This window comes from Phasianus colchicus, chromosome 7 (genome assembly GCF_987193195.1).
Source record: "Phasianus colchicus chromosome 7, bPhaCol1.hap1.1, whole genome shotgun sequence".
In the NCBI taxonomy this organism is placed as follows: domain Eukaryota; kingdom Metazoa; phylum Chordata; class Aves; order Galliformes; family Phasianidae; genus Phasianus; species Phasianus colchicus.
Window position 1 is genome coordinate 10,537,666 of NC_143442.1, and position 13,262 is coordinate 10,550,927.

Below are 13,262 nucleotides of genomic sequence, written 5' to 3' on the forward strand. Positions count from 1 at the left end.
TTAGTAAAGATATTTTTCCATCTGAAATACTTTTGACAGCAAATTGGATCAAATTCAGTACATTACTTTAATTATTAGTTAACCATTTCAGAGAGGAGACGAGGCACAGCTTTCAGATTTTGAATGTTTCATTTCCTTGTAAGAAAAGATGAAGGAATAGTAGGGCTGCAGCCATTTGAATAGGCTGCAGAGTAGCTCAAAGAGAAAAGATAGAAGCTTTCTTCAGAATGACAAAAAAAGTTCTGAAATTAGCCTGGGATTATTAAGAGATAAACTGCAGTTGCCTAAGAAGAGACTATTTTGATGCATGGGACAGAAAGGAATGATCAATGGTTCATGAATATACTAGTGGTAAACACAGTGACAGGAGAAAAAAATGTCTGTGACTAATGTAATTATTACAAATTTAGTAGCTTTTGCTATGAAATCAGTTGCTGGAGATTTAAGAACAAGGCAAAGAAAAACTTTTTTTCAAAACAGGATAAATGTAAAAGCATTGAAAACTACCAAAAAGGAGTCTGACAGAACAGGCACAAAGAAGTATGCTGCATTATACCTGTTGGGGAATCATTTGGTATTCCTCAACTTAATTATAAGCATAATTATATTCTCAAGACTCATTTGTAGAATGCTTGACCTTGGTAGAGGTCAGATACAAACGTGGTAGAAGCGAGGTAAGGAAAGAGACAGGTGGCAGAGGGAACGTGACGGCAAGGCTTGAAGTGAAGAAAATGGGAAAATAAATCCTGGTTTGGCAGGAGAGTGCAAACTGGAGAGCAGAACGGAGGAGCTGGGAGGGAGGGATAAAAGACATTGCATCAAGAGTCGTCTTTGCAGGAGAAGGAGCAAGTAAATTCCTTGTTGAGATGAAGCTTGGCAGAGCTCACTACAACATCAGGTGCTGACGTCTGGTGTTGGAGAAGAGGAGGCAAAAGCAAGGCAAACTGTGACAGACCAAGCAGGGAGTCTGAAGGCATCTGTTCCCAAGCCGTAGGAGGAAGCTAGGTGGATTGATGCTACACACAGCAGTTGGGTTCTGGCCACTTACAGGAGCAGCAGGTGGGAACTACTTCTAACCCAGTGTGGAAGGACTAGAAATACCCAGAATTTTGATGGTGGGATGGGAGAGGGGTGGAGATCCAGCAACCCTAAGTTCTGTATTCCCATTCTACAGCAATAGATGAAACTTGGGAAATATCTTCTTAGACTCTTGATAAATCAATCCCATAGCTTTTATTCAAATTGGTTTCCTAGAGAAGTATTTGATTTTATATTGATCAAGTGTGGAACTCAACTGCTGCATATACTACTAGTGATACAGTGGTATTTGGAATGTGAAGATTTTGATGTAGATGTAAACAAAAACAGTTTCAGGTCCTGTCAGACTTGCCATTTCCCCATTGATCACTGAAAGGATTGCTACATCTCATGGAGGTAAAGTTGTAGATAACTGTAGCCTGCTTGGAGCCTTCCAGTGTATTTAGGATTGGATGGATTTTGGCGTCAAAATTAATTGGAATTGCTGAGTAGTAGAGGAGTTGGGAGAAATGTGTGGGGAATTCAACACTGTTGGTTCTTCACTTTCTTTGTACTTAAGTGTTCTGTGCTGATAGAGCACAGATGGTCTTAGATTAAGGAAAAAACATGCCAGAACTGCAGGCTAGGCTCAGACTGGGAGTTAAGCTTGACATGAAATAAGCAGAAGGCTGTAATTAGCTTATCAAGAGCATTAGGCACCTGGTGGAGGAAAGCAGGTTTGTAATGCACAGTGTAGATAGAGAACAATAAAAAAGATACTGAAATCTGTTCTGTGAAGCATGGGGGACTTTTCATCACTGGCTTCCTCTCTCAGCCCAGTCTGGCAATGTCTGAAAGGTTCCTTCTTATTCTTGGTTATTACTGATTTATCAAAAGTTGTATTTTCTGACAGGCTCTGATTGTGAGCACCAAACCAGAAGCCAGAGAGTCAAAAGGTCAAAATCTAAGTGTGTTGTCAAAACCTTCCCCTGGAAAATCCACATCACACTTGCCTGTGTACCTTGTGTGATCCCTGACTGCAAGTATCGGTCATCTCGCTGCTTCCTTCTCTTCTTTCTGCCTGGCTTTTGCAGCTCCCTGATGTCTTTCACGCTTACCTGAGGGTTGAGGCTCATTGGGGCAAGGATTGCCAGTTAACTGTGAGCAGAAATGCTTAGAGAGTGCAGTTGAGTTTTCTGTGTGCTACCACTGTGCATGTCAATATCCTGCCATCTAGGAACAGTAGTGTAGATCCTTTCTCCAGATATGCAAAAGAAATGGAAATTCAGATATGTCTGCTGAATTGAATGAAGTATAAACACTCCCTCTATATTTTTTTTAGCTGAGGATTTAGAATTTGTTTTCTCCATATTCTTGAAGCTCAGAATCTATTGTTTGAAATAGAGAAGAGCAGGATGGAAACTTTGTTTTCTCTTCTGGTCCTCATGCGACTCAGGCTCAGGTGGGATCTCTTTTCACTGCGCCTTGCAAAACTTTCTCTCTGGCTTGCATGAAACTGGCCCTGGCTAATTAAAGTAATCACAAAACTTTCCTTTGGTCTTAATGCATCTTTCACTTAATTAAAGATTTCCAGTGCCTTTTTTTCTCCCACTTTTGGTTGCACTACAGCAAGCTTAAGTGCACAACCAGAAAAGAATGTTGATAGGATAAGCTGAATCACATGCACATTTTATTTGTTTAATTGCACACTGCCCCCTTTTTTCAGGCCAAGACAGGACTCAACCTGTGCTCAACCTCTTATACAATTTTAATGAGAATATATTGCAGTGTTTGTTATGTGAAAGAGTATTAGACCTCCCCTAATGCAATAGATGTGATTACCTAAAGAAAAACCAGAGGCACAGAACAGCGAAAATGGTATCCTGAGTTCTTCAATAGTCCCTTAAATACTGCACAGTGTGCTGATTTTGATTCCTGAATCTCAGCATAATTTTGACCAGATCCAGCTGGGTCATTTCCTCAAACTTATTTTTCTCCTACTCAAAGCAGAGGAGTAAATTCTGAACAAGTATATTCAGTGATGTAAACTGGAGAGGAATAAAGAATGCAAGATCTTCCCAACTTATTTTAGAAAGCTGGTAATGCAGAGAGGTTTCACTTCTGCTTTAAATGATTATATTTTTGTTTTGAAGCATATATAGGGAGATTACCTTTCCTAGCAGGACTCTTAACGTGGATGTATGAAAATGCACTCAGTTGGCTGTGCAGGATTTGTCCAGTTTGTCTTAGAAGCCGAAAAAAATAAGAGCTTGTGTATTGGAGAACCCTTAACATCTCTACATAGCAGTGAGCCTCAAAGAGACACAATGGTGAGGAAATCCAGAGCAGAAAAATGAAGGCGAATAAGATTGCCTTGCTTGATGGAGAAGCACAAAGAAGACTATAGCCATGGTAAATTGATTTTGTACTGAATATGGGCTGGTCCATTGGAAGGGTTTTTGAACCCTGTATTCCAGAAATCATTGTGCAAAACATTAAGAGGGGTCTGCTTAGAAGTCTTGTCACATCCATCAGTGGAGCCCACAAAAAGGAAGGAGGGATTTAGTTCTGAATGGCGACTCTGCCGAAGAACATAAAGGGGTGGGGATGGACATCTTTTGGCAGTAGAGGGGCCTCAAAGGAAGAACTGCCTTCATTTTACTGAGGGTGACCATTGCTGTGACTCTGTTCATTTGCTGGTTTCTTAGAAAAATCTTGTTGTACCTTGTTGGTGGCTACTGAAAGAAAAAAAAAAAAAATAGAAAAAATAGAAAAACCTATTGACAGAATAGTGCTGGAGATGTAAGAAGGAATGCTGTGTAGTGCCCACCTGGCCAGTCCAACCACACCTGCATGTGCATTGGCCATATATATATTCCTGACTTGTGCTCAACTGTGGTGGAATTCTTCTTTAATTGTTTTTGTCTGAGTGTATTTTTAACTTCTTTATTTAATTATTTTATTGATTTATCATGTAATCTTATGTCTTTGTATTCTCCAGTATATTTAGTAACGTTTGTTGTCATAAGTGATAAACTGAATGTGACATGGCAAGAAACCAAATTCCATTGTGAATGTTAATTACTCAGTATACTAACAGCCTTGTCTCAGTTTCTGTATGCTTTTGATCTCGAGTAATAGGAAACAATGTAAGCCATCCTTCCCTAACATCATCTGTGCTGCTTTCCAGTTCTGGGTGTTGTCATTCATTTTAGACTGGCCACAGATGAGAACTTTAAGTTCTTTTTTTTCACTTTCCATGCCAAATGTCCCAGTTAACTAAGACTGTCTGCTTGCATTTGACCCTATCCATAATTTTGCATGCTTAAAGGCAATAGTAATATCCAATGGATTAAGTTTTCAAAAGAGAAGGTGAGTATTCCCATGCTGTACTTGCAATGCATCACTGCCATGTTAAGAACTTTTAAGCAATGTGAAGTAGATCATCAGCAAAATGAATTTGTTGCCATAGACTGACATTTTTCTTTACATGGAATGATAAAAATATAAACAACTAGATAGATAGTGGAAACAGAAATCCAGTGCCATTTTTATCTCTGTTCTCCATAGCTGTATCTTTCTTCCAAAATAAGATCTTGGCATGTTCATCTAACATTGTTGCACAAATATGTAGTTGTCAGCATAAGCTCAGCACACAGCCACAGCAGAGCATGTATTCCTTCTTCCTTTTCTGTTATGGACAGTATACAGCTATCTAATCTGTTGCTAAAGCCTGTAATCAGGGCATCATTCCTTGCTTCCATGAGCCTTTTGGTCCAGGCGTAGCATCCTTTAACTCACACTGTTAGCAACTGGTGTCAGTGGGTCACCTGTGTCTTTGTACCCATACGCTGATTCCCCTTTCTTTGGACTGTATCCTTGGTGTGCTGCTTTAATGTTTGTATTAAATTTATGGGCATTTCACAGGTCTGCTTATCACTTCCTATAAGAGGCTAACCTCACTTTGAATTAGCTCATGAAGCCAGCGTCTCTCTTCCCCTCAGTTACGTATGCCTTCTCATCTTGCTTTCTCCCAAGTGTTCCTTTTGTGCCTCAGACGAATCTCATCCTTGATAAATGAAATGGTTACAAAACCCTCAAAATGAGTCTCAGCTAGCTGAGACCTTTCCCTGTTGTGTGGTCATGCTCCATTTTTTCTCCTGACCACTTTTGTGCACTGCTGTCCACTGCTGCCTAATGCCTCTCATTATGCTTATAACACATTTTGGCAAGATTATGCTGCAGCTATACACAGGCTTACACAGGGAGTCCTGAGACCAACTACTCTGAAAACTGCAAATGTGGATGGCAAATCTAAAAAAATCTCAAAGTCTCCTCTTTGTGGGATTCAGCATTCAGTTACAAATGATTTAAACTAGGGTTGCTGAAACTATGCTTAAAGCACCAGAGAGTCAATCCACTTGCTTCAAACTTGAGTTTGAATGTGACTGTACCTCCCCAGGGTTGAGATGGCTGCTCTGTTATAAGCTGTCCTTTGTACACTAATATTCACAAGAGGCTGCAAACAGCAGGTTGAAACCTGGATGTCACTATATTTGTTGTTTATCTTGCAAAATATATTTCCATTTTAGTACTTGGTATGAAATGTTTACTGAAACTTCAGACAGTTTTCTTTCATAATAAATACTTGTATAGTGCTTTCCATCTTAGTGTGCTGTAGAAACTATGATCTGTTAAGCCTCATATAATACTCCTTCTAGATAAGGAAATGCACAGTCCAGAGTTGTAAATTCCTTCCTGACACTGCAGAGGGAGGGGAGGCTGAATTTATGGTCCTGACACTGTTTAATGGAATCTCCTGCAGTACAAGCGGAAGTTGGAGCCACCAAAGATCAGTTCTGGTTTTGTGTGTCAGACTATGGCCTTCCCTGAAATGTCAGAAAAAAGATGACTGGATGCATGGCATGGTGCTCATCTCTGCACCTACTGTCTGCACAGCACTGATTCAGTGGGTGCACACTGTGATATTAGTGAAAAAATGCTATCAAGAACTCATTTTGTGCTACACAGGGAAGTTTTAGTCCCTAAGAAAGCAAAGTTTGGTGCTCAGCTCTGTCTCTGACGTGCTCAGTGGCTTTTCCTAGTCAGTTGACCTCTCCATGCTTGTGATTTTCCCTTCCTCCCATGCGTCTGTGTTGCCTGCTTAGCTTGTAAGTGCTTTCAGATAGAAATTCTTTCCCACAGCATGCCTGTATATTGCCTAGAAATATAAGGTCACCATCTCAGTCCATGCCTCTACGTGCTCCTGTAGTACAAGTGAATAACAAAGAATTGTGAAGCTGGGAGAGGGGAATTGGTAGCATTAGCCATTCAAGAACTCAAAGCAACTGACAGCGTTCCCCCTCCATGGCCTTAGGTGCAGAGATAGGATAGCAAGAGGCTGGCGTTTGCTTATAGAGAAGAGTTCCAGTTCAGAGATTAAACTGACCAAAGTGGAACTGCTCGTGCATGTTTGCCAGCCTCCATCTTGTGCGTGCGCCATTTTGAGGCTTTCCCAGCTGACTGGCAGCCCAGCCCTCCAGCAGCGCATGCAGCCAGGCCTGCCTGTTAGTGTGCATGACGGGCACTTTGTTTACATGAAACTTACAGCTTGAGTTTTACAGCTGAGATCACTTAAGGAAAATCAATTAATAATTTGATAAAACACAAAACAATTCCCTTCATGCACATTCCTCCCTCCCCCCCCAAACAAATTGACCGAATCCTGCGATCATCCCTCACACCTGTCACTGCACACAGCAGTGCCTTGCAATGTGCATAGTGCAGAACTACTTAGTGACGCTTGCCATTATGTCCTTTTGGTATTAGCTATCTGTTTCTCAGACATGTTTATCACAGTTTTAATAAATTACCTGTGTTGGAACTTCAGAAAGGGCCTCCAGGGTATTAAGCTCCTGTGCTCCGTTATTAAGAAGTTGGATTTCAGTAAGTTATTGTTTGTGGAGCAGTGTAAATGTGCCTTGTCCTTGAGAGACAAAAGACAATGCTTCAAAAAGGAGTTTAGCTGTCCACTTGTAGACCAAGGCAGCAAGTCTTTATGGGGAAGTTCTGGAGAATTTAATAGGACAGAAGTAAATAAAATGATGGAAATGTGTTTGCAATATGCTTAATAGAAAAACCTCAGTTAAACAAGAGCCTTTTCATGGATTTTCTGGACACAGTCGTTAGAACTGTTTTCCAGAGAATATTTTCTTTTTAGTGCTAGAAGACCTAATTCTTAGCAATTTTTTTTAAATACTGTAGAATTTGCCTGGGAAAGGGTAGATTTATACTGGCACTGTCCTGTGTGGAGATTGCAAGGTACATAGAAACATAGAAATAAACTTACTAAATGCTTTTGTCATTATCAACAAGAAATCTGTGCGTTGTATTTTAGAGATATAATGTGTGTATCGGTATAGATGAAAAGGATGAGGCTGGCAACAAGTAGGGCAATAAAGTTGTCCTGGAGTTGTCACAACATAAACAACTCAGCCTGAATCCTAATTTAGCAAAGTTCTTAAGTAAGTGATTAACTAAACTGGTCAACTAGGGTATGTATTTAAATATGTGCTTTACATCCACTGAAATTGGCAGCATTAACTGCAGTGCAGAAATATGGTCCCTCCATTTTCCTCTCTCTCCAGATTTGGAGAAGTTTCCACACCTCGCTGTGAGATGAGCTGGTCAAAGAACAATTTCCAATGAGAAACTGAGGATTTAATAGGACAGAAGCAAATAAAATGAGAAACTCAGGAACTGAAGGCTTGTATAGTATAAGGACTACAGGAGCTGCTTTTGAAGCAAGGTTGTTTTTTTGTTGTTTTGTTTTGTTTTTGTTTTTGTTTTTTTTTCCAGAGGTACATTTCTGTGAACATAGTAGTGCCTTGTACAGTTACTGGAAAGAATGATGTAAATAAATACAAGGAAAAAGAAATGGTTCTGCCAGCTCTGGTCTCCAGTACACAATAACTGTCATCTCACAGCACCTCTTACCCTCCTTCCTCATGTATAACTCAGCAAAGAGTGATGTGACTAGCAGGCTCTGCCCAGGGTGCCCTGCATGGCACAAGCAGAGAGCTGAAATCACCTCTTGCTCCTCAGGCAGATTGAAGAGCCTCCTGTGTGCGCTGCAGAGGGATGATAGAAATGGGAGCTCCTGCTGCCTGCAGTCCCCGCAGGCTGGAGCTGGGACATGCAGTGCTGCTTTGGCATTTGCTGATGTTAGCAGGAACCTGAGGAACTCACCACCTTGTAAAAAATGCTAGGCTTCTCACAGCTCTTGCTTTTTTGCAGTAATCCTGTACTTGTTTGTTCATCTCCTTCCAAGCATACACAATGTGTATGTTTGTATTACACTTTTTTCCCCCACTAATAGGAGAGAACAGCATGATTCTGGGTCTGACCTCAGGCATGCAAGGCTGCCAGAAGCTTGTACAGAGCACTTACTTAATGGAAGTGAGGTTGGTAACAGATGGATAGGTTTGTATTAAGGGAGTTTAGAAATTAAGAATGGGTTTAATTTGCCCAATAAATATGGAAGTAACCTGTTCTCATCCAGTCTTCAGTTTCTAGTTTTAAAGTAGAGATTTGGGGCTGCTTTTGCACAAAAAAAATAACCTAGCAATCTGTCTTGTGCAAGTACAGTGCAGGGATTAGTGTATGCTTAATCTATTAAATTCATATGTGGTGCTCTAAATAATTATAAATTGCTGGCCTGAACGTAAAAGCTGGTCCATAGAAGTCAAGGAGATTTTCACATCAGCATTTGAGAATGCACGTAACTATTGATAACAGGATTTGCTAGTGACAGACAGGTACTTTGGATGCCAACACAGGGATATGCAGGTAATTAAATAAATGCATCTAGAAAGCTTCTCTCAGCAGTGTGTGCTGAATAACTGATTTGACAGCACAAGATGAGCTAGAATTTCTAGATTACTGTTGATCTTCAGTCTGAACTGGGAACAAACTGTGATGCTTATAATTAGAAGAGCCATTAACTCTTTCTTTCTCTGCTTCACTGTGGCATTTGAATGCTTAAATATGCACTGAGCTTTAGCCACTGTTGCCCATTTCTGTTAATTTTCTTGTTGGCCAGTGTTAGACCATGTACACGTGGTTATGTGACTCTCATTCTATTTCCTTTTTTGGAAAATCAGCCTGCATAGAGCTCAAGTCCATGAAACTATGCTGAATGGAAGGCACATTAATTGCATTTTCAGTTCAGGGACAAAGTTGCCTATGTGCACAGATGGCTGGGCAGTCCTGCTCAGGGTTTGCATTGCTCTTGACTTACACAACAGCTGCAGTCCTGAGCTGGTTGTTTCACTCGCATGTCATGTGAATCTGATGTTCTTCCATTCAGCACTTGGTCCCTGTGATTGTAAATGAGGTCCTCAAAGTAGCTGGGAGCACTGTTAGAAGCTGCATTTCTTTTGGAAAAATGTATTCACTTGGTTGCTTAAGCATGAGACAGGTAGGAAGCAGCTAGGAGAAAGTGCATACTAACCTGCACTTGTATGTAGTCTTGCTGCCAGCTTTGTCATATCTTCATCTAGGCACTGTTTTCCATGACCCATGCTGTGAATTTTTTTTTTTGCTAAATCGGTCCAGAGTTTTCCATTCTACTGCTTTGGATGGGCAGGATGTACAAAAATAATTCCAGATAACCTTTCTGGAGCTGGGAAATTTAAATGGCCCAGGCCATGAGAAAATGAATCATAAATTCAGGATAATGACACAGCTGGGTGACCAAAGATGCTCGGTGGTTACATCTTGTACATCAGCCAAGAGTGCAGAGGTAGCTTTCATCAGCAAGAAGAAATAATATAAATTTGGTTTATTGAGGAAGATGAGGAAAGGAGGGGAAGGCAGCGAAGTCAGTGTGCAAAAAAAGCTGGCTACTGAGAAGCATTAAGATTAGGTAAAAAGGCAAAGGAACAAAGCATCCCTTAGAGTACTTGGTCGTGCGCGAGTGTAAGCAGGTATCTGCATCACTGGGTGCACACAGGTGTACTCCAGATGAGAAATCTTTCTGAAGGTATTTCCGGTGAATGAGCAGGATGTAGTTTAATTTAGAGGCAAAATGAATCTCAGGAAGAGGAAGTAAATGTAATTTGCAAAGGAGAGGGTTGAACAAATGAGTGAGATGCAGGAAGCAAAGCACCAGCATTACACTGGGAAAAGCTCAGGACAACAGAGATGACATATTCTGATCTGAAAAGGTGTCTGATCAATCAAGTAAAGAAATCAAGCCAGGCTGGAAAGCTTATGTGAAGGGGTCTGCCCAGGTCCTCTCACCAGGTCCAATCCAAAGGCCATGGGTACCGTTGTGTGGGCAGTCTGGCAGAAGGATTTGCCTAGGCATTATGTCAGCTAGCTGGTGCACGTTCGTACCCTGAAGTGCAATTATTTAAACACATATTTGCTGCTTGGCCTTGCAATTATATTTTTATTATTGACATGATGTTCGGCTTTGCAGGGCCATACATATTTTCTTTGAGTCACTAGAGGTCACTGAAGTCACTGAGCCTTCGACTAGTTTCTCCCTGCCCCACCAAAGATGTGTGAGATTTGTAAAATATGCTCTGAATTGCCATATTGCTTAATTATCTTCCTAGCTCTAATGAAGTGCACCCTGACTAATGGTGCAGTCACAAACAACATGTTCCCATAATTTGGGCTATCACCAAGAACTTCTGTTATCACTAAGACTCATCAAGGTGGTGCTTCAGAAGGCTGAAGGGCACTGTTGCCTAATAAAATAAAATGTTTTGGCACCAAAAACATAGCTGGAGGGGATCAGTGCTCTGACATGAGCAATGTTTACAATGTGCCTCAGAGCTCTGCGTGCAGGTGTCTGGCAGGAAGAGCAAAGTGTCCCCTAGGAGGCCAGATTCGTCTCTGTAGCTTTACTACAGTTCCAGAAGACCCAGAGTATTTGCAGAGAAGCAGCATTGATTTCTGTAGTAACCAACAATTTTTGTTTTCATTTTTTCCTGTCAAGAACTGTTAAGTTAAAAATGAACTGTATAATGGTGAGTGCTCTGTCCCTGTTTTTGAAATGGAAAGAGAAGTCACCTAATAAGGTGTCTCTTTTCTGGAATTGTTTTGTATTATGCTCCTGAAAAATTGATCTGAGATCCAAAACCACAGTGGATAGATGAGAATATGAGCCAGAATTGGGACTAGAGATCAAAACACCAATGTGCAGTTGTTTCACAGATGTCAAGGGTTCTTGGCAGTAGCCAGTCAAAATTCCTTACTCTTCTGTCATGGCTTATCAAAGTGAGCTTTCCCATCTGATGACATATCCCCTCTCAGGATATGGTTAAATGATCCTTTCCAGTAAGGACTTATTTCAGCTCTGACAAAAACACTTTACAGGCACAAGCTTTTGGCCTTCAAAGCCAGTTGGACTGCAGTGCTTGGGAGATATTTCCCAAGAGACTCCCGGAGAAATATCTCTTCTCCCACCAAATCTTTGCATGTACTTACAAGGGCTTACCCCAAGCCAAATGGAATGGGATGCTCAGCTAATGAACAAGATGCCATTTTTTGGAAAGTGGAACAAGTATCCCTTTTCCAAATGTTGTATGTAAATGCATTTCCTGGGTGGTGGTATTTCTTGTGGTTATGAACAGATGTCTTCATGGAACCGAGTTTTTGGGGTTGATTCATTCTTTCTTCTTAAGTAGTCTCTTCTATTTCTCCTGCAAAAAGTAGGATTTATTGTGTATCAAGAGGACAATTTCTAAGGAAGCCCAGTATTAAAAATAAATAAATAAATATTGGCTGTAGTGAGAAAGTTCAAGAAGAGTTCAGATCCGGGCCAAACTTTGAAGCTATTTACTGTGTTGGTAATGGATTGGAGAGTGTTGGGGGAAAAGAAGAAATCCTGACTCTTTTAGAGGAGCTTTAGATCTGTATCTGAACTTTGAAAGTATGGCCTCTCTCTATGAAACAGAGCTATATTTTTTGTATGCAGAATAATGTATTATGTATAGTACAGATGCTTATATGTATTTTCACCTCCAGCTAACAATAACTGCTTGAATTTGTTAGGACTATTTTTAAAAAATACTGAAGATATGAAAGTTGCAGAGGGCATAGAATGATTGGGTCTATTTCTGAATTTCTTTAAATCTGAAAGTTCTGACACACCTTTGTTGGACTTTCCTTGTGAAGGTTTTAGTCACGGTTGGCCAGGGAATCCCACCAGCTCATGGTTGAGGTCTTGCAGTCCCCAGTCAGTAGTGCTCTCAGCACTTTACTCCACATCAGGATCTGACTACACTTCTATGGCACCACAAATCACTATCCAGCTTTTCCTCGCTTCCTGTCTCTCTGGGTTTTGTCCATCAGCTCTCAATTCTCATTTGATCCTGCTCACTTCACTGCAGGATTACTTTGAAGGTGATAATCTTGAAGGTAAATTTAAGGAGTCCACCATATCTGTATAGGACTACTTGGTTTTGCTATAGGGAAAGTTTTCATTTTTTTGATGATGAAAGCTGGTGGTCTTCGGTGTTTTGAGAAGGGGTGAGGGCTCATGGGACTTGACTCTTGGACCTTCCAGTTGAATGATAATCAGAAGTTGTATTTACATGTAAATCAAAGCCTTACCCCTGTTAACATTCCAGTTGCTTCTGCTTCTGGACATTTCATCTTTTTGTCATTTGTGTGCACAGTGAGCACAGTGGGAGTGAGATGCATGTTTACCATCATCACACTGCTTGTAAATTGGGCTGTATAAATTAGCTGGAGATACTTGCTTTTGTGCTGGGAGTCTCCAGATTTGGTGGTTTGTGGCAATGTTGTGTGACCTGTGCATTTTGGTTTCTCAGGCAACAGCATGGGGTTCAGATGAAGACACCAGGAGGTCCTGTCAAAGTAAAGGGAAAACAGAGGTAAGTTTTGCTTTGCTACAGGGATAGTATGAGTAAATTTATTTACATTATTCCATTAGAAATCCACACAGGAAGCATCTGACACCAGCTTTAGTTTGTAAATCTTCAATACTTACGACCCCAAGTACATGAGTACCATAGAGCGATCATTTTAAAGGCCCCCTATCCAAGTTATTAGACTTGCTCTACATGAAATGTAAACGTAACATCACTTCTGGAGAGGACGCAACTTGTGACATATCAAGGAGAAGAATGCGGGCAAGTCCAGGGTAATATCTTTCAGAAGGGTCTGAGCTTGGTTGGCTTAGTTTCAGTACTCAGCAGTGAGCTGAT

At 40.8% G+C, this 13,262-nt stretch overlaps 1 protein-coding gene across 10 annotated transcripts in view; it reads left to right on the plus strand.

Moving 5' to 3' along the window:
• SEMA5B (semaphorin 5B) overlaps window positions 1-13,262 on the plus strand; it is a 248,524-nt gene that overhangs the window by 160,564 nt on the left and 74,698 nt on the right. For all 10 annotated transcript variants that reach the window (XM_031590638.2, XM_090143666.1, XM_090143668.1 and 7 more), the window contains one exon: window positions 12,867-12,929. In XM_031590638.2, the coding sequence (XP_031446498.1) occupies window positions 12,867-12,929 (63 nt within the window). The remainder of the gene's footprint in view (window positions 1-12,866; window positions 12,930-13,262) is intronic.